The sequence below is a fragment of the Pyrus communis genome, chromosome 5 (assembly GCF_041283825.1).
Source record: "Pyrus communis isolate YQ-2024b chromosome 5, ASM4128382v1, whole genome shotgun sequence".
NCBI lineage: Eukaryota > Viridiplantae > Streptophyta > Magnoliopsida > Rosales > Rosaceae > Pyrus > Pyrus communis.
This window is the reverse complement of record NC_142569.1, coordinates 2240522-2260820: the sequence shown is the minus strand read 5'-3', so window position 1 is coordinate 2260820 and position 20299 is coordinate 2240522. Positions and strand designations below refer to the sequence as shown.

The window sequence follows — 20299 nt, the reverse complement described above, 5'->3', positions numbered from 1 at the left end:
AGTAACTGTTTGAGAATCAATAAAAAAATGATATATATTGTAGCACTTAAATGGTAACTGGTTAGTAAGTTAGAATGACATTATATTTAACATGAATTATTTTCCAGGGAGGGAAGCTTCTCTGTTAGTTTCTTTTTTCTTAGGCCTCTCTAACTAAAGTGACTAAGTATAGCTCAATTCAAAATTATAACCCTGCAAGAAATTATTTTTATGAACTGTGTCAGATCATATTCATTATTTATATATCATTTCCAATTGAAACGGTTAAATCGGCTAAACATAGCTCATTCAATAATTTATTAGTTTTATATTTTTTTTAAATTTATTAAAAAATATCTTTTTCGGATATAATCGCGAGACACAGGTCGAGCTCATGGAACTAATGTAACAACTAAAACATATATGTATATATAAGAAAATACAATTTACAAGGACACAACAAAGACAAGATCTGTATTCATTTCTGCCTGGGTGTGGTACTAATTAATTCCAAAATCAAAACCATACTCATACATACAAAGCCTTAATTTTTACAAGATTTTCTTTGGACCGGATTATTTACAAGGGTCACAACAAAAGAAAAAAAAATCTTTTTTTTTGGTACTGCAAAAACAGTGCTATTTACAAGGAAATTAGGGTTTCAGTTGTGTTGGGGACCATCAGACTCGATTTCATTAGCCAGTTATTTTGTGAGCATGTCAGCCCGATCGTCATGTCCACCAGCGAATGTGTAAACCCTAAAAGCAAACTGAAAAGCCTTCCACAGCATTTTCACACAAATCTTTGTTTGCTTCTGATCAGTTTTTGTTCCAGTCTTACCAGCGGCCTTTGCTTCTCTCCTTTCCTGCACCATTTAACATTTCAAAGTCAAACTCTCTTTATCAAATCGTTGTTATTTGTTTTTTAGAGTAGTTAATTCTGAGTACTAACCTTTAGTGCCATCTCCATGCAGCTGGAGGAGACATCCACCATGGCTTCTTTGATCCGGATGAGGATATTGAAGTCGAAGTGGATATTCTGGCTCTGAAACTTCTTGGCTTCATCGTCTTTAGTTCGTTCCATCGTGTCTATTTCTCCTTTTATCTGCGTATAAACTTTTTTTTATTAATTATGGAAAATGGAAAGAGACAATTAAGCAAGTTTTTATATATAAGAAACAATAGTGAAAACGTAGTAAGTTTTTTATATAAGAAACGATAATGAAGACAATTAAGCAAGTAAGATTGTATTAAATGAACATTTGTGCACCTTATCGAAGTAGCGTTCGGCCTTGTCAAGGAGCTGACCCAATGGAACCACTAGTTTCCAGTTTTGTAGTTCATTGAGCATTGTATTTAAATTTGTGTGTAGCGCTGCTGCCATCCTTATTGCTTCCAACTTCTTTGTTGGGAACCCTTCAAAGCTTGAGAGCACCTGCAATTCAGAAAATGGCATGTCACAAAACACGATTATGAAGTGATCATAGAATTAGAATGGATATGAGCAAAAATAAAGCGGACAATTAATGGTATTGACCTGTGACTCATCAGTCAAGTGTTCAAGGACGGATTCGACTTTCTTGTGAAACTGCATCAACTCATTCATGTCTTTTGGTTTGAAAGAATCAAGGGTGGTTCTCATTTCCGTGATAGGCTTTGCATACTTCTGAATATCTTCTTCAATTTGTTGAAAGTATGCTGATCTGAGACACAAAAATTAGAAACATTATATGCATGGTTTTCGCATTATTTTGAGTACTTAGATTACTTATCCATACAGTAAATACCTCTTTGTAATCTCTGCTAGAGCATCAGCCATTCCTTGTTTTCCACCAGAGCTGCTACCAATTCCACCCTTTCTCCTGTTGGATGCCTTGCCATCCAAGCTAGATCCTTCCACCTTTCTCTTGAGAAGGCGGTAGAGACTGCCCATCTGAGGTGATCTCTTCAGTTTAATGTCTTTCTTCGGGCACAAGGATCTTCCTGTGCCGAGTGCAGGAGGTGGGGGTGGAGCAGCTCCATTTGATGGGCCTTTTAACATGGGTGATGGCGGTGGAGGACCTCCATTTGATGATCCTGGTGGAGGTGGTGGGAGTGGAGGACTGCCAATTGACCGTCCTGGTGGAGGTGGTGGTGCTGGATCTCCATTTGATGATCCTGACGGAGGTGGGGGTAGGGGTGGAACCACTTTTGTTGACCTTGGTAGCACTGGTGTTGGTGGAGGGGTTAGATTTGCTGACACTGGTCCTGGTTCCATTGGTTGAGGCTGTGGGGGTGGTGGCCCCCCAACTGCTGCTACATTATGTGGGGTTAATGTTGGTGGTGGTGGAGGAGTTGCTGCAACTTGTGGCTGCATGGCGGGTAGTGATGGTGGTGGTGGAGGTGGTGTTGCAACATTTAGCTTCAAAGTGTGCAGTGGTGGTGGTGGAGGGGATGTTGGTATTCTTGTTGCTGCTTCTGTATTGGGCAGTGAAAATTGTTGCGTTGGTGGAGGTGAAGGTGAAGGTGGAGGTGGAGGTCGAGGCGCTGATTTTGGTTGTGGAAGTGTGGGTGAGGGTGAAAGCAATGATACTCCTGTGGTGTCTGCTTCCAATGTTTCAAAGGCTGTGGTTGGAGTTTCAACATCATCACTTGTGTTGTCGATACCCTTTCCACTAGACTTCTCATTCAAACTAAGATTTGGGGCTACTACTTCCTCATCTGTTGCTGCAACTGTCTGTTGAGGGTTTCTCTCTAATTCTATCCCAATTGATGGTTCTTCAAACAAATTTTCAATCTTGTCCAGACCATTGTTGGTGCCATGAGCTCCTTGTTTTGATAAGTGAAGAGACAAGTTCTTAACATCAATCGGATTTAGCTTCCCAACTGCTTGCACTCTCAGTGTCCAAAGCAATGGTGATTTGGAACCAATGTTGGCCTTCTTTTGTGCTCTCGGAGAACCATCAATCTCGGGTAGGACAGAAGATGGAGTGATCGGAGAAGGACAGGTGGAACCTGAGGCGTAGCTCTCCATATCGCTCAAGAACTTCCCAAATGAGCTATTCCGAGGGCTGTAATCTTCTCTTTTCTGGTCATCCTCATCTATCATATCAAACTTGTTCCGTGCCATCTTCATCAAGCAATCCAGCGTTTCCAGCACCGTCTCAACTACAAAATCGTAGAGAGAATCAGCCTTAACTTAAAATTTCACAAAGGGAAATAACAGTTAGGTTGTTGCTTCCATTTCCAAATGGAAGGCCTCAACTAGTCCTAGAGAAAAATTTGTAGCATACCGAGTGCATCCTGATTGACATTCTCCTTGAGTGATGGGAAATCATATCTCGGTTTGTCCAACCTGTCATAACTTGTCATCCAAGACTCTCCAATAGATTTCAATGCCTTGCAGAATGAGGCCAGGACCTGAATGCACATGTTTAATTTGAAAAATTAGCTTAATGGTCTCGAGTATAATTACATATGCGTACTAAGCCATTTCTTATGGATCTTAAATCCTTAATTACCTTTTTTGTTCCAAAAAAAAAAAATCTTAATTACCTTTTCTATAGATGCTTCCTCTATTTCCGACAATTGTTTATGCAGCACAATTTCAGGGAAAAGCTTCTGTAGATCTCCCATCAACCTCATTACCATCTGCAAGCAGAAAAAATTTGGAAAATTTGGAAAATTATGTTTTAATCCCAAAATTTAAGCACAAGATTCAACAGAAAAAAGAAAATTGTTATTAGCAATCCAAAAAATTCATTTTGCGCTCTATCTTTTAAGCTACATTCTTCATTAGGGAAGAGTACTATAACATTTTTAAAAAAATTTTAAAAAAAGGACACATACCTCAGTTATTGCTGCAGAAGCATCACATGCTGGTAGGTCGATGATGTCTCTGAAAATGGTGATCTTCTTCCGGAGCTCAGTCATCCGAACCTGGTTGGCTGAATCTCCACAAGACCTATCTTTTGGCATGCCTCTCCTAGAAGCGTTCTTCTGTTTCACAGGCAGACTCTTGGCCCCCTTGGAGTCTTTCATTGCCTGAAAGAACAACTCTATTCATGTTAACCATTTTCTAGTCTAGACCTTATTGTGAATTGATTCCTTTTCAGTGATTATTTATTTTATGAACCTTAATCAAAGATTTATGGCTGCATGCAACAAACTTAATCTAGACAAGAAACAATGCTGCCATGTTTCCTTTCATATAGATTATTAGCATGCCTAGATGTAGATGGTCAGTTTTTATTAGAAGCTAGATTTAAAGATGATGGGTCAAGTAAATCAGACATGTTTAAGGAAATTAAACATGGAAACACAAAATTGTACCTTAATTCCAGAAGGCTTGCCACGAAACAATGGACCGAAACAGCTTCCGATAGTCATGGCTTGAACCTACGCTGAGACTTGTAATAAAGACTTGAACTGGGCAAAAGGTGATGGTAGTATTGTTAAATGATCATACAATTGGGTGTCAACCATTACTGACCAGCACACCCTTAAAGCTTAATGTGGTTCTGAAAAAAAACAACTCCAGAATGTAAAATTGTAATGTGTTCAACAACAAGAAGAGAACTGTTCAAAAAATTCAAATTCTTTGAGAAAGAAAATGAGATGAAAACACAATTACGTGGGAGGCACTTAATTTTTGTGTTAATTAGTCTGTACAAGATACTGGAAAATCCATTTTTTTTCTTTCAGCCTTTGAACTTTCTCCGAAAAGAGAAGCCAAGGAAAGACAGAAAGGCAAAGTCCCTTTTATTAAGGAAGATCATCTAGCAGGCTGAAGCTGTATCAGACCTAAAGTTTCCTCTTTTTTTTTTTTTTCCATTTTTCTATTTTATTTTTAATAAGGCGTTTTACTTAATTAATTAATAATTACCTGTTTAGTTATCTAGATCATGCATGATTTGATTGCAGGAACTGGTCCTAGATTTTTTATTGCTTGCAGCTATTTATAGAATTATACAGCTTCTCACTTGTGTAAGATGAGGTGATGTTTTAAATTTCCAAATTTTATCTTCTATGTCGATTATCCATATTATAATAGTAACCCCACATGATCAATGTTAATGAGTCATACCTAAAGCTTTTTCTAATTTTACAAGTTGTAAAAATATATATTTTTCGTTTAACTTTTTTGAGAAAGGTTTTTAATTAAAATATTATTTGAAATATTCAACACATCCTACTAGGTCAAAATAAAAATAGATAAAAGTCAAATAAATAGTAGCTAGGAATGTAAAACCAAGTCTTGCTTTCATATACAAAGGTTACCCCATGACAGCGAATACTGCAAAAAAAATACCCAAAAAACATGGTGTTATTAGTCAACGTTCGTACCTGATACCCCATTTGACGATTAGAAAGTTGGAACCTGGAAAATTTCTATCCCCTTCTTTTCACCAAATTTGGGCAATGAAGCCTTCATATATTAGGTCGTTTGCCTTGGTCAAACAGAGAGTCCCTGGTAGCCTCTGCAAAGGAAGATGAGATTGTAATTTCACCATAAAGAGGGCCGAGTTTGTTCGTGTAGTTTGTATGAAGTGTAGCTATAAACACTTCAACCTATTTGGTGAAAAATCCAAGTGCGACCTTGGGCGGCTTGGACAAGGGAAATTCCAAAGTCTAATCAGGTGTATATTTTCTTTGAGTTACATAATAAGGAAAACGCTCATGTAGAAATACTTGAATTTAGATGGCAACACCATTCAATAAGTGGAGAAGAATGTATAGACATTGTGCATCAGTCTATCGTGTGCCAATTGACACATTTTTAATAGTTCAAAACAACTCATATATTCCAAATTGCCAAACTCAGCATCCAATAAATAGAGAACCAAAAGGTAGAGGGGCGTCATGCCTAAGGTGTATCTGTATGAAAATATATAGCTGGGGCTATTATACAAACAGATTATAACTATGAACAAATATGTATTGCAGTTTGAAGAACTCATGGGCTCAACTGCTTTGTATCCATTTACAGATTCAGAGTTCTTTTGGTAGGTTGTAGTTTACTCTTGTCACTCTTAATGGGGGAGCCCTTTGCTGTTTTGCCTTCTAATGAAGCTCTTTTGGGTGCTACCGGAGAAAAGCCAGCCGCTGCAGTTTTCTCAGCAATTCGCTTTTGGCGTTCTATCTGCATTTCCTCCATCTTTTGCCGAATTTCTTCTTCCTGTTTACAAGCACATTCCCATCAGATTTCATAAAAAACAAATCAAAATATGAAGAAAATAGATAATGAGAGGTAGCCAAATAAACACTACATAAATACTCATTATTTACCTTCTCGAATTTGCTCTTTTGTATTATAGGCCCTCTTGCAGGAAATACTTTTTTGCTTTTGATATCAGGTCTGTTGTTAACTAGGGATCTCCTTACGATGCTAGACTTTGCTTCTTTACCGCGTTCTTTTGCTCCAGGAACTTTATTGCTCTTCACACTGGTGTCCATACTGTTCGAAGCAGGCTTCTTATCCATGCCATCAGTTGTCTCAACACCAGAAGATCTTCTATTTGCCACGGTAAATGAAATGTCTGCTCCATAGTCTATAGTCCAAGAAATTTCAGCAGACACCAAGTTGGAATCCCTTTCAAGAATCATGCAAGGGTCATCTGGCTCAGATGTTCGAGTCTGTGGAATATCTGTAACTCCATTTTCCTTCTGGGCAGCTAAACTCAGATCGTTAACCATGCTTATTTCTGTTTTCCATGGAGATTCATACATATCATCAACTGCTGATCGAGACTGTATAAAGAAAGAATCATCTACGCACATATTGCTTTTTCTCTCCAATGCAAAGATGCAATCACCATTAAAAACTGTTTGCTTCATTGGTGCTTTCTGGTCTTCTGTACTTTCTGAATGATTGATGACAAACCAATCTTCTCCCCTCGAACCCCTGGTTACAGTAGACTCAGCAGCAGAAGCAGAAAACGCAGACCTATTTTCAGTTTCTGATGTTGCCGATCTCTGTAAAAGTAATATGTCCTCAGCTGCACAATCTTTTCTCTCCATAACTGAACTGAAATTTTCTTCATTCCGAAAATCTTCCAACTCAACTCCATGGTCATGTGTTCCATTCCTCTCCATCATAACCAAAGGATCAGCTGCAGCTGAAACTGTTAGTTTATTTGGAGTTCTCTCGAAATTGAGCCCCAAAGTAGGCCTCTCTGCTAATGAATTACCACCTTCAGACCTCGCTATAAAATGTCCATCTTGAACATCAATGGCGACTACAGCCCGAACAGTCAAATCCTCACTACTTGATCCATTAAACATAGAGCGACTCTTCTCTACGTCTCCTTCTTGTGAGTGTGACTCATGGGATATCTCCAATACTTCTGCTTTCTCAGTCTTCTCATCTGAAAAAGATTCATCAGAAACTCCGTCTTTATTCCCATCCCTCCTCTTGGGTGTGATGTAGTTGATGTTTTGAATGACCACTTTCCGCGAGGATTTCTTCTTAAACTTTTTTTTGGATGAATTCTCCATGTCAGAATGCTTTCTCTCTTGAAATGTCTCTGAATCAGAATCAGTCGCAGAAGTGGAGTCACTGGACTCAGTTTGGTTGCCTTCCCCTGAGTATTTAGTTCGTGTTTTATTCTTCTTCTTTCTTCTTGAAGATGACTTCTGAGTCCTATGATAATTCAATTCCCGACCATAGCTTGCTTCATCCATGCTGGGAGGCCATTGCATGTTCCTTGGATAATGAGGAGGAAAAGACTGCATAGTAGGGAAAGGATATCCATGATATGGAGGCAATTGGTTTGAATGGCCTAGTGAACCATAAAAGTACTGAGGATTCTGATTCGGCAATGGCATTGGCGCTTGAATTTTTTCAGTGGTAGGGACACCGCCATTGGGAGGATTTAACATAACATTTTGATTAGCGACCTCTGACTCATTTGTAAGTGTAATTTCAGAAGCTCCTGTGAATTGCAGATCTGATGAAGAACAGGCCACAGCTGCTGCTACTTCTTGTATCCATAAACCATCTTTGTGCTTTTGCTTGTATAATTCCTTGAAGTTAATGCATGCTTCCCTACAAATAACCAGTACTTGATCTTAAGAGACTCCAGCAAGCTCGTCATTACAGAAAAATAAAATGAACTATATCTATTTCTCCAAAATGACGTGAAAAGTAATGAAATCAACATTACTGGTTACGAGTTCATACCTTAAGCGTGAAGCTCCAAATGCATCTGAAAAAGAAATGAGATCATCCATATTGTAGATCTCAAAACCAGCAACAAGGCCACGCGCATAAGCCATTGCTTGCTGTTTCCGAAGCAATGCCACTCGAGTTTCCAGAAGGCGTCGAAGGCAAACCCTGTCATATTACAATAAACTGAAAGAATTAATGATAAAGATACTGACTGACACTGAAAGTGAGACTATTTCATTCACAATTGTAGCCATCCAAAAGAAATAGTTACTTGGAGTTTTCGTTTTCTACATCCCCTGCTTCTTCAAGTTCACCTCTTTTCTGAAAAGAAAAATAAATATTAGCTTAAGTAATGATATATAATTCTTCAAAAATGCCTCACTTATGTTACAACTTGTGAATGTATATGTAAAATACCTTCAAAGAACCAGTTGACTTCCTTGTACTCTGATTAGCAGAGACAACTCCTGATAAACCGAACTTCATTAGGAATCAAATTACAAAACAAGTCCTCATTCGATCTAAATCGAAGAACAATCTTTCCATTATGTAAGGACATTATAGAGAAAAACAACGGTTTTTAATGCAGGAAAACAAGCAAGATGATTAATCCCGAGAGTCGAATTTTCTCTCATATTACTCACTTTGTCTCGGCAACCACACAAAGTAGACTAGAACAGAAACAATACATTCAACACAAAACTACAGAACTTAACCAATACAGCACCAGAAAGATTGATTTTAAATCGTAAAACTAACAATTGAAAAATGAAAAAATTCAAAAGATTTTGATGGGATACCTTCCTCCAGTTGAACTGAACTCTCAATCTGCAAAATCTCCTTTTCAATACTGACAAACCTCTCCAGAACTGCTGGGGTGCTCACAAACCGCACAAATCTGCCCCAAAATACAAAATTAAAGAGAAACAATTCAAAAAATTTATCCAAATTAACAAATTATCAATTGCATCATTGGAAAATGTCACAGATTTGAGAAGTACCTTTGAAATGTGGATTTGGTGAACCAGGGTGCCATTTGGGTGGGTGGGCGAAGAGTAATGGAATACCCAGCTCTGGAAATCTCATCTTTTACGTATTTGAGGTGCGAAACAAAAGGTTGGAACAACCCAGATGCTAGTTTTTCAGATTTGCCTCCACAGAAGATCACCAAGTCACATCTTCACTCATTTAATTTAGAAACAAAATTAGAAAGAAATTCGAGATTAAGCACTAAGCACAGTTGAACTACAAGTCAGGCATAGTGGACAGGGAGAATGATTTCCGCACGACCTTGTTGGATTGAATAAATCAAAGAAGAATCTAGGAACATAAAAAAAAGGGAAATAAACAGGGTGTGCCGAAGGAGAAAAGGGTTGTGCGGAGATCATTTTCCAAGTACCTGGTTCGAGTTGGAGTCAGCTGAAACAAAGCGCAGTCGAGGCGAGCTTCCATGGCGGAAAATGGAAGAAGAGAGAGACCCCAGCTGCAAGTGCAAGAGCATAGCTTCAGTGTGTATATTGCAAACGGTAGAATGTCATATTGTTTGAATGTGATGTTGAACGTGCATGTCACATTCCCACAGTTGTTCCAAGTTGAAATGGAAGAGACAGAGAAAGAGCAAACAGTTCAGAGACAGCTAGAAGTGATGAAGCTTTACACGTGCCAATCATAAAGGCGGGCGGGATTATAGAATCATAAAAACTATTTTGAGATATTTGTCATGCTACTAAAAAATGACCTAAATAAAATGAGTTTACTGCTACGTAATATCCCGATCTAATAATTTTATATAAAAAACTTACACATGATTATGAATGTAGCCATAATAAAGTTACATATATTTGCCGTAACACCTTCAAAATGTTCAGCATGAATTATAAAAAGTTTACGGTAAAACGAAAAACCTCACGAAAATAGATTTTATAATATTTTTGTAGAACTTTTTAATAACGATTAAAAATCGTGAGTAACTGTCTCACAATTAAAAAGAAAAAAATACAATTCTTGAATTTTCACAAGATCTTTTCCGTGACTAATAAAGAAATGTCATAAACTGTTTGCATGCATTGCTAAACTAATGTCTGTTAGGCTTCCAGGAATTGATCGTGTGACAGTGAGAGAGATTCAAGATAATTAATATATCTGTGGTAGGAAAATAAGTAGTATATACTTAATTTGAAATGTATTTCTTTTCCTTGCCCATTATATTTTAAAAAGGAAAGTTATTGGTAAACAGGAAATTAGACCACTCCACCAATTGCCGTATTTGCTTTAAGCACAGGACTGAATTCCAAAGACCTCTGAATTTGGTCTCGACTCGACCACCTCTCTTAAACTGGCTTTGAATGAAGAAAATGAGCATAAAGTAAAAGGGTTCAGGATGTGCGTATTTGTATTTAGTTAGTTGGCTAGAACAATGTGCTCTTTTTTTTGTACTTAAATTCGAATTAATCCGATCCCCGTAAGTTCCACGAACTTAGTGTAAATCTTATCCTTCGTTATAAGGATTTAGAAGTAACCTGCTGGGAGACACCAACCCAACAGTATAAAATGCATATGTAATTTCTCAAGGCCGGTGCTGCATTCAAAGCTCATATTGGTGAACTTTTAATTTGAAGTTTCATCGGAAGCCAATTTCAAATAACACATCCATTATTGAGTAATTGACATAGAGCACGAGGAGTTTACTACGTAATTATATGCTAATTGATCTAACCTTAATTAGTTTCCAAAAGATTCCAGAATAATATCCAGCTGTTCCCAGCCGTCACATGCATAAATAATTTCCTTCCTACCTGTACTGACAGTCAATGTCCCTAGGGGGTGGTTCGGTATGGGATACCATACCGAAACTAGTATCCCGAATCCCAAACAGAAATTTTTCGGAACGGGAATTTGAAGACCAATCCCAAACCAAATTTTCGGGAATCCCGAAATATTTTCGGGATTTTGGGACAAATCGGGAATCCCAAATTGAAATACGAAATTATGAATTGTTCTTCAAATATATAATTCAAGAACACATTTATGAACTAGGAATTTCATTTCATTCACACTACCATTTAATTGAACACTAGCATGCTTGACTCTTTTTATCATAGTCAAAATTCAAATTAATTAAACTCTTTTTGCAATCTGTTGAGAGACAAAAGAATCAAGCCTTCTGAAATCATCAGCCATAGCAGCAGCAATAATAAAATCCACATGAATATCAAACAGAACATGAAAAATATGCAAGGTGTAGGGCATTCTAGGTTGCTGAGCATGAATTAGAAACTACTAGCATCAATTATAAAAGAATAATATATATATGTATAAATATATATATAATAATTAATATTATATATTTTCGGTTTGGTATGGGATTCCCGAAATATCGAGAAGCCAATCCCGAATCCCATACCGAAATTTTGGGATTGGTTCGGGATAGCATCCCGAAAATTTCGGGAATTTCGGTTTGGGAAATTTTTGGTTTAGGATCGGGATTTTTTCGGTTCGGTTCGGGATTTTCGGGAATTTTTTCCACCCCTAAATGTCCCAGGAGCTTCATTTGCTTTAAATTCATGTTAATTTATTGCATGTGTGGAACCCTTGGAATTACTTTTAAGGCTTTTTAGTTAAAATCTTTGAAATTGCTATTCTTTACTTTAACCAGTGATAATGAAAATCGATATAAATGGTTATGGAGTTTGTTTACAGTAAATCATTTTGGTCATTCTATGAAAAATTATTAATATACTCGTTAAGTGAAGGAGTTTGTTTAACAAAAATACACTTAAAAATATGATCACGTGATCGTTCACGTGAAAATTTAACTAGAATATTGACAGATTTTCACGAAATAACTAAAATAATTTACGGTAAACAAAATCAAAGACTATTTTAGCCGAAAAAAAAAAAGCCGACTTTTAAAGACATAAACATCTTAAAATTTCGTTTTTATGGAGGAGCAAGTTATATATTCACATTGGCTGTGTTTTGTGGACGAACTTTTAATTTTCATAAAGTGCCAACAAGCTGCTTTACAAGAAATAAGAATTTGTCGTCTAAAAAGTATGAGATATAATAATGTGGTGCGTGCTATATATGCATGAATTTAAGGCCATTTTATTCCTTTTTTTTTTTTTTTAACAATGAGTACAAGACACATAGGTTCCTCATTCTTTGAATTTCAAACACGTTCCATTTTATTATTATTATATTTTACCAAATTAATAATATTTTATTGTAATAGAGACAACTCTGCAACAAACTCACTGTTTCATATGTTTTATAGTTTAGAAAAGTGGGTATCGCTTATGAGCTATACCAGCACACTAATAAAAGATTATAACAAATTATAACGGAAGAACGAGATTGATTTACGGCATCGATATTCAAGGATAATATTTATCGATTTTATATTTCAGAAACCATTTTGATGGAGTGAGTCAATTTTAGAGACCACTTTTGATAAAAACTCTATGTACTATTAGATAACAAGCTATTGTTACTTTATCTCTAATCTTATTTCCATTAAATCTTGAGTATCTTAAACTCCTAAGAGTTTCAAAAGTTTGTAAGGGGTCCGTTTGTGAGAGTGAAAGATTTTCCTAAAAACAAAAATTGTCCATGCGGTTTTATATGTATTGGCAAAATTTTAATGTTTATACAAAAACCATGCAAATATATCATCGAGTGACCCAGTAAACAGAACACAAAATATTTAATGACGTGTTTGAAGGTGTATACTGTTCTAGTAAGCCTAGATAGTCAAGATTTTCAAGGGTTTCAAGGTTCGCGTTCGTGCTTACTCCTATTTTCTGTGTCTTGTCAAAATAACTACCAGGTATTTTCTCGGGTCCAATCCTAAAACTTGGAATTTTTGCCTTGAATCTGCGACCGCAAAAATCAAAATCAAACCCTCTCCGAACCTATATAAATAAGCTACGCCCTGTCGGTCCATATAGCTCTCTCACATACCCACAAACAAAATCATAACCCTTAGGAATTCACAACAAAAACCACAACCCTTAGCCGAAACGAAAAGTACATAAGAACCATATCTCATATCTCATATCTCATCATTTTTTGGTTAGCTTCTTCAAGGAGCCATGCAGCGTTCGCCAGCTTTGGTTCGCAATTTCCTCCGCCAGGGAAGCAACCAATTTCTAACCGTTAAATCACGCCCGCCATGTGACGTGTTCATTAATCACCGTGGGATCGACACCAAGAGAACCGTGGCTGGGTTGCTCTTTTACCATTTCTCAAGGCTCAACTTGCATCCTTTCTTGGACAGCAAGAACATGAAACCTGGGGATAAGTTGTTCGACAAAATTGACGCGGCGATCCACAAATGTAAGGTGGGGGTTGCCGTGTTTTCACCTCATTATTGCGAATCTTACTTTTGTCTCCATGAGTTGGCTCTGCTCATGGAATCTAAGAAGAGGGTGATACCAGTTTTCTGCAATGTAAAGCCGTCTCATCTTAAGGTCAGGGACAATGGAACTTGCTCCGCAGTTGAGCTACAAAGGTTCAGTTGGGCACTTGAAGAAGCTAAGTACACGGTTGGACTCACTTTCGACTCCTCTAAAGGGTAAGTATATCTTATATATCATAATTAAGGAATAGTTAGATTACCATTTTTCTTAAATAAGATCATATAATTAAGTTATAAATAATATATAGTACTAACTAAATGCTTGGAAAGTGCCTGTAAGTGCGTGCTTGCATGGGTTTCATATAAACTTTCTTTGTCTATAGACTCTATACCTAGTTTTTTTAAGAGAAATCTTAAAAAATCTCAGCCGTATGAGAAAACTTTATTGATACGAAAAAAAAGTTACACTTAGTTAGGGGATACCCTTCAGAATGCAAGAAAAAAAATTATATAAAAAAGTGGAGGACATAAACTTGATCCTTCTTGGAGCCACCAAAAAAATTAGAAGAAAGAAGTCGGCATAACACCTAAACCCTTTAAAGCAAAACCTAATCGCATATAATTGTTATCGAAAGATGTACTAGGTTTATTTGATCAAACACTAAGATCGATTTTTGCTAACTTCGTGATGTTTTGGGTGTTTTAGGGATTGGTCGGAGTTCCTAAGAGAAGCTTCTGATGCAGTGCTGCAGAACTTGGTGGAGGTGGAAGAAGAAGGAGCGTACTGACCGTAAATACCATGTGCAGGATCAATGTTAATATGACACACACAATCACTTGATTGCTTGACAATTTCACAAGAAAAATATAACACTTAAAAATTATAAAATACACACATTTATTTATTTGTTTTTTTTATTACAAATTCATTGATTCTTTTGTATAGGAGATCATTAATAAAGAATATCTTCTGAGTTTCTAACACTGTAGATTTGTCCTTTGTTGGTTATGATACAATAAATGGTAAACATCTTTATCCATATATTGTAATTAAAGATGTACTATAATTGTAACAAATCCGTGCTTCCTTAAAAAGAATGTGAAGTTCAATTCCTTATATCCTAATTGTTAATTTCCTTTTCATCTTGCTACATTGATCCAATCCTCTCTTTTCTACATGCTTGAGAGAGGAAAAGAAGATAAAGAAACAAAATATAGTAACATTGTAAATCAATTGATAGAAATGGGAGTTTTTTAGACAATATAACATCGTAAATGGATTGATAGAAACAGGGGTTTTGTAGACAATGTGCGCAAACAAATTGGACTCAAATATATAGTAAAATTGGTTATGATCAGCATAGCAAACGGTTTCATCCAAAGAAATCTTGATGGAAGATGACATAAAAAGGACCAAGATCAGACTGCATATTAAACGTTAGAAGTACTGCATCCGAGACTGAGATGCATTGTCGTGAAATGACATTTTACATGAGATTTTGGTTATGGGACTGTTTATTTAAAAATAAGCCATCATGCACTCATGTTTTCTTGAGCACATGCATGAAAGAAAAATTCAGTCATTACGAGTTCGTCCTTTATAGAAAAAGTATAAGAGATATGGTAGAGTGCATGATGAACATTCTAAAGTGTGTCAATAACAGCTCTCGTGGTTTGTTTGATATTAATTTTTCATTCTTGCATTTATTTATTTTTAGAAAACCTCGACGATACGAGGGGTACATTTTTGGATAACGAAAAAAGAAGTTACACATAGTCAAGGGAAAAATAAACTTTACTCCTCATAATACCAAGAAAAGGAGAAAAATCATTCTTGCAAATTGACTATGTTGTTGTTGGCTTGCAAATAATATAAATTACTTGATCATGCTAGAGAGACCATTTACTTAAACCATATTTTGTATGCCACATGATGTGGCATTTTGATGATTGGATTTGTTGTCTAAATCACTAAACAAGGTATACCAACCATGGAGAAAATTTTCAATGTGCTAGAACCACGATCAAGTACACTAAGTGTCAGAATACAATTTGTTGGAATCTTTTTTCAAGTTTCCCACAAATTATATTATGACACTTGGTGTTCGGGCAATATGGCACACTAAAAAATCTCTCCTAACTATCAATCGCCACATTATGTGATTTACAAATTATGGCCTAAAAACATTATGTAATTTCCAACTACCCTTTTTTGTTCCCAACTAGCTAGTTAAGAAATGCGTGATGAGAAATGTTAAAAGGAGATTATTAAAGTGAGATTTTTTATGGACTCTTTATTACCTTATGTTTTTTACAACATATTTTATAATGTTAGCACATAAATTAATGTGAAGTTGTGAGATGACAGTGTCCATGAATGGTCTCACTTTAAAAGAGCCTCCTTAGCATTTTTCATGTGCTATTACAAGTCATGCAGATCCAGACTTTAATGAGTTACACTTACCATCTATTTGTACCATCTCTCTAATAGAGATAGAACCTGCCTACACATGTGGGTTCCATTTCTGTTAGAAAAATGGCACAACTAGGTGATAAGAATAACTTTTTTGGACTTCGACATGCGTATAAAAATGTGGGATGGTAGTCTTTTCAATAACAATTTATTTCAATTTACTCAACCAAAACATGTGAAAATTCTCTGAAAACGGCAAGAAAACACAAAGAAAGTCAAGTAACTCAAATCTTCAAGACCATGTGGGTAATGAATTTTAATTGGGAAATTTTATTTAAACTCATCTAACCTCTTTTTATATCCAACTTAAATTTTAAATGTTAATTGTCTAATTTACCCTATTGCATAATTACTATTAAGTACAAATGAAATTACTAATAAAAATCAAATTTATCAATAGACCTATATACTATAATTAAACCATAGCATCATCTTTTGTTTATCCGACTAAGACCCTAATAGCTCTGATAGAGAAAAACAAGCTTTTGTATTGATGGATGGTGATTTTGAAGTTTTTAATCCTCCAGCTAAGGTATGACTCGATTTATGAATATTTTGTTTGTTTGCTTCTTCCTTGGATTAAATTTCATACTTTTTATATTATAGGGACTTGTTATTGGCACTCCAAAAATCTCATTCCACACTCCAAACTTTCTATATTTGGAAAGAAAAATACACTTGTGAGGAGTGTAGAATGAGATTTTTTGAGTGCCAATAACACTTCCCATATTATATTGTATTTGTTTTTCTCTACTATCTGTATGCGCCCCAAAACATCAGTGCAAAGACTTTTGATTAGTACTACAAAGACATAAAACTGGATTCTTGGTGCAAATAAATGTTGCTCAACCTTAACCATGAACTAGCGGGTGGCATGTCTTGCACCTTTGTTATTCGAAATAGCTCCAATTTGTTTATTTGTTTATTAACATAGGCAGCAAAACACCCAGCTCCATGTCACTTCAAAGTTTCTTAAAAAGTACATGAAAATGCTCAATTTAAAAAGGATTGAACTAGAGTTTGCATAACATTCTCTTGGAAAATTCAATTCTATGGAATGATATATTGGATCCCAAGTCCATTGATGGGTTGTGGTAGAAAAAAAGCAGCCATGGAAATGCTAGATAGTCCTATACGGTTGTTGACTCTAAAAATTACAAAACCTACGTGGCGCGCAGGCCGAGTAACTAATAAGCTAACTACGTCCTTCGGTTGAATGCGGGGCGTGCCAACTCGTCGCCCGAGCTTGGCCGAAGAGTAAAATTCGCGTTGAGCGCGTCGTTGACTTCTCTATCTTGCGATTGCGATCGAGGAAGGAACACTCTCGGTCTCTGGGTTCTACAACCTGAAGACAAGGCTACTAGTTCTGCGGAGTTCACAAATCGTCGGAGCCCGATTCGGTCACTGTGATTATATTCGTAAGAGTATAAGCACGTCGAATCGAGACCAAACTATATGGGCACAGGTACTCAAACGTGATGTATGTCTTGATGGTAAACGTAGCTCGGCCGTCGGAATGCCGAACCCTGAAACTTACTTGCGAGTATCCAATCATAAAACCACTCGGCGTCCAGTACGCCGAGCAATGCAATTCGTAACACCTGACTATGCCGAGAAGGCTAGTAAGGTGACCTCTGCCAACAAAGGTTCGAAAACCCTTCTCGGCCGAGACTTAGATAGATAACCGGTCGACCTCGACGCAGTGCTGTTTATCCAAACTGAAGGTGCTTCTTGGTCGGCTGATTCTACGGCAACAGTGCTGTTTATCCAAACTGAAGATGCTCGCCGGGTGCTTCCACAGTGCTGTTTATCCAAACTGAAGGTGTGTCGGCAGGAAAAGAAAAGGAAAAATCTCAAGGTGTTTGAGAGGTTTTGCGCAGGGCAATTGTATGCTGATTTGAAAGGGTTTTTCTGTTGCATGATTTCTTGTATTTATAGCACCCCATTCCTTGAGACCAATTCTGATTTGGATTGGGAGTCCTTGTCCCATTTCGACTCTAACTCGAACAAACCTACTCCCACTGGGATTCTGAATTTTCCTTCTTTTCGAGGCTTTATTCCTTGCCGGTCGAGAATCCTGGTCACACCAGGACTTCCTCGACCTTTTCTATTTATCCGGACTACTTAGGATAGGATTTGGCCGACCCTGCCAACTGGCCCGGGATTTATTATTCGGCCCATAGTATTTGTCATTACCTTGGGCCGAGCACATCCTGCTGCTCGGCCCAACAATAATATTTTGGGCCCAAACAACGGCATATGCAATTATAGAGGGGCAAATGACGCCTGTTTGAAAAAAAAAATTCAATTAAAGATGTTATTTTATAAAGGGAATGAGTGTAAGGATAATTTTACATTTTGAACTGGGTTTGAGAGGGTAGTTTATGTAATAAATTTGGGTTTAAAGAGATATAAATTCTTTAATAAAAAAACAATATGGGTGAAGATAATAAATTGGGTGTAGAAAGATGTTAGATGGTTCAAATAAAATTTCCCATTTTAATTTTATATACAGTTTGATTTTTGAAATATTTCTCGCTAAATTAAGGACTATTAACGAAAGCAAGACTAATCAAACAATTAAATACATACATATTAATATTACGATTGCTTTTAGTCAGTTAATCTTATTGGACAAAGTCACAATGGATATATTTTAGGGGCAGCAACAACATTTTAGCATTATTACAGTGAGAGACAAAAGTTGGGCAGATGTCATCCAAACTAAGATACGGAAGAAATAGCACAGAATTTATACTGTGATTACCAAGTAGCTATCAGTGGCCAGCGGAGCAGTATACCTAACAAGCAAAAGAACCCCAGTAGCGCCGCCCGCCGCCCAACGGAGCAGTAACTACTGGAGAAATTAAGATAAATATATAAGTGTGTTGTTTGGAAAAATTCACCTATTTGAATTGACTGCACCGGAATTTCATCCTCTTCAACTCTAACCACGATACATTTCCAACCAAAAGAAACTTCTCAACAATTTTTTTTTGTCCTGCCAAATTAGGATTTTTAAATGTACAAGACATCTACAAATTATTTTTCTAAAGCACGGAGTATTCTATTTCTGTGGAAATTTCATTTGCTTTAAACAAAGAGAAAGTAATATGTTAAGTACGTACTGTGATATGGGCCTCCAGCATAAACAAAGGAAAAATGTCTGCACAGGGGCAGGGTCTCCTCTTTTCACATTTATGTTTTTTCTGGGAACTGTTATTCCAAAAAAGAAATGAAATCAACTCAGGATCTCTCTTTCCAGACGGACTCAAAAATCCAAACTATTTAATTTATATTTTGTAGTTTTCATTAGTCCATTTTACTAGTCCAGCACACACACAAACCCACATCCTAATCTCTCTCTCTCTCACGGCTTGGACTTCGTCCATCCATTTTAATAGTCCAGCACACACACAAACCTAGACCCTAATCTCTCTCTCTCTCTCTCTCTCTCTCTCTCATGGCTTGGACTTCCGGGTCCATCTGTCCGGAGATGATGTCATGATTCTCATCACTAAAAATCATGGCTCGGACTTTCGGCCCGTCTATCCGAAGATGATCTCATCATTAAAAAAAAAAATTGTTATTAGCATTTTAAAAATCTTATTTGTCATTCTAAACTTTCTATAATTAGAAAGAAAAATACATTTATAAGAAAGTGTAGAATATGATTTTTAGAATGCTAATAACATTTTTCAAAAAAATAATGCTATTTTGACTCAATTTATTAACGACCTAACGAATCATCTCTCTAAATACAGGTTGAATAGTAGCATTCTGTTTCAAAATAATAATTTTGTACTAATTGAAGGATGAGTGCGATGTGCAATATAACGATTTTATAGTCCAATAAGAATTCCCATTTTTCCCCTATTCATTTGGAGAGTTGTTGAAACAAATCCAAACAATTTAAAGGAAGAAACAAAGTAATTGTTAGGACCATCTGATCAGTTTTTTTATTTTTTATTTTATTTCAAGCCACTAGTTTCTTTATGCCTTTATAGATTCTTCTCCTCGCGCTTTAGTTTTTTGTACACTAGTGTTTATTTTTAACAAAGCGTAATTTATTTTTTATAGAAAAAGATTATATGAATTTATGTTTAATGAGATTGACACATTGTCTTGGTCTACAAGTATGACTCATATGTGCACTCAAAACAAAATTATATGAGTAGGCAAACATAAAATATACATCTAACCCCATTTCAATTGGTAATGATCTAGTTTGATTTGAGGACCCTTCTAATATAATATTATATACAACGTTGTCATCCAATACTCCCTCATGTGATTGAGTTTTATTAAAATAAAGCTGTCGTTTCCTTTTAAAAAAAAAA

General features: G+C 36.3%; 2 protein-coding genes and 1 pseudogene across 2 annotated transcripts; 1 reads left to right on the top strand and 2 right to left on the bottom strand.

Annotated features, from left to right (window-relative positions):
- Positions 1–483: 483 nt before the first annotated feature.
- Positions 484–4465, bottom strand: LOC137726937 (uncharacterized protein At4g04980-like). The gene is made up of 9 exons (XM_068465890.2): positions 4290–4465; positions 3807–4001; positions 3513–3608; positions 3251–3377; positions 1766–3125; positions 1516–1681; positions 1249–1413; positions 931–1083; positions 484–844 (listed from the first exon to the last, which is right to left on the bottom strand). The coding sequence occupies exons 1-9, from the start codon at positions 4344–4346 to the stop codon at positions 683–685; spliced, it is 2481 nt and encodes an 826-aa protein (XP_068321991.2). The 5' UTR covers positions 4347–4465; the 3' UTR covers positions 484–682.
- Positions 4466–5733: 1268 nt separating this feature from the next.
- Positions 5734–9797, bottom strand: LOC137726808 (COP1-interacting protein 7). Its single transcript, XM_068465770.2, has 8 exons — positions 9527–9797; positions 9129–9305; positions 8928–9025; positions 8545–8594; positions 8399–8448; positions 8140–8292; positions 6246–8004; positions 5734–6135 (listed from the first exon to the last, which is right to left on the bottom strand). Exons 1-8 carry the CDS (start codon positions 9577–9579, stop codon positions 5941–5943), a joined length of 2535 nt encoding a protein of 844 aa, XP_068321871.2. The 5' UTR covers positions 9580–9797; the 3' UTR covers positions 5734–5940.
- A 3423-nt stretch (positions 9798–13220) lies between these two features.
- On the top strand, positions 13221–14274 carry LOC137721990 (putative 2' cyclic ADP-D-ribose synthase BdTIR pseudogene; annotated as a pseudogene).
- Positions 14275–20299: the final 6025 nt, after the last annotated feature.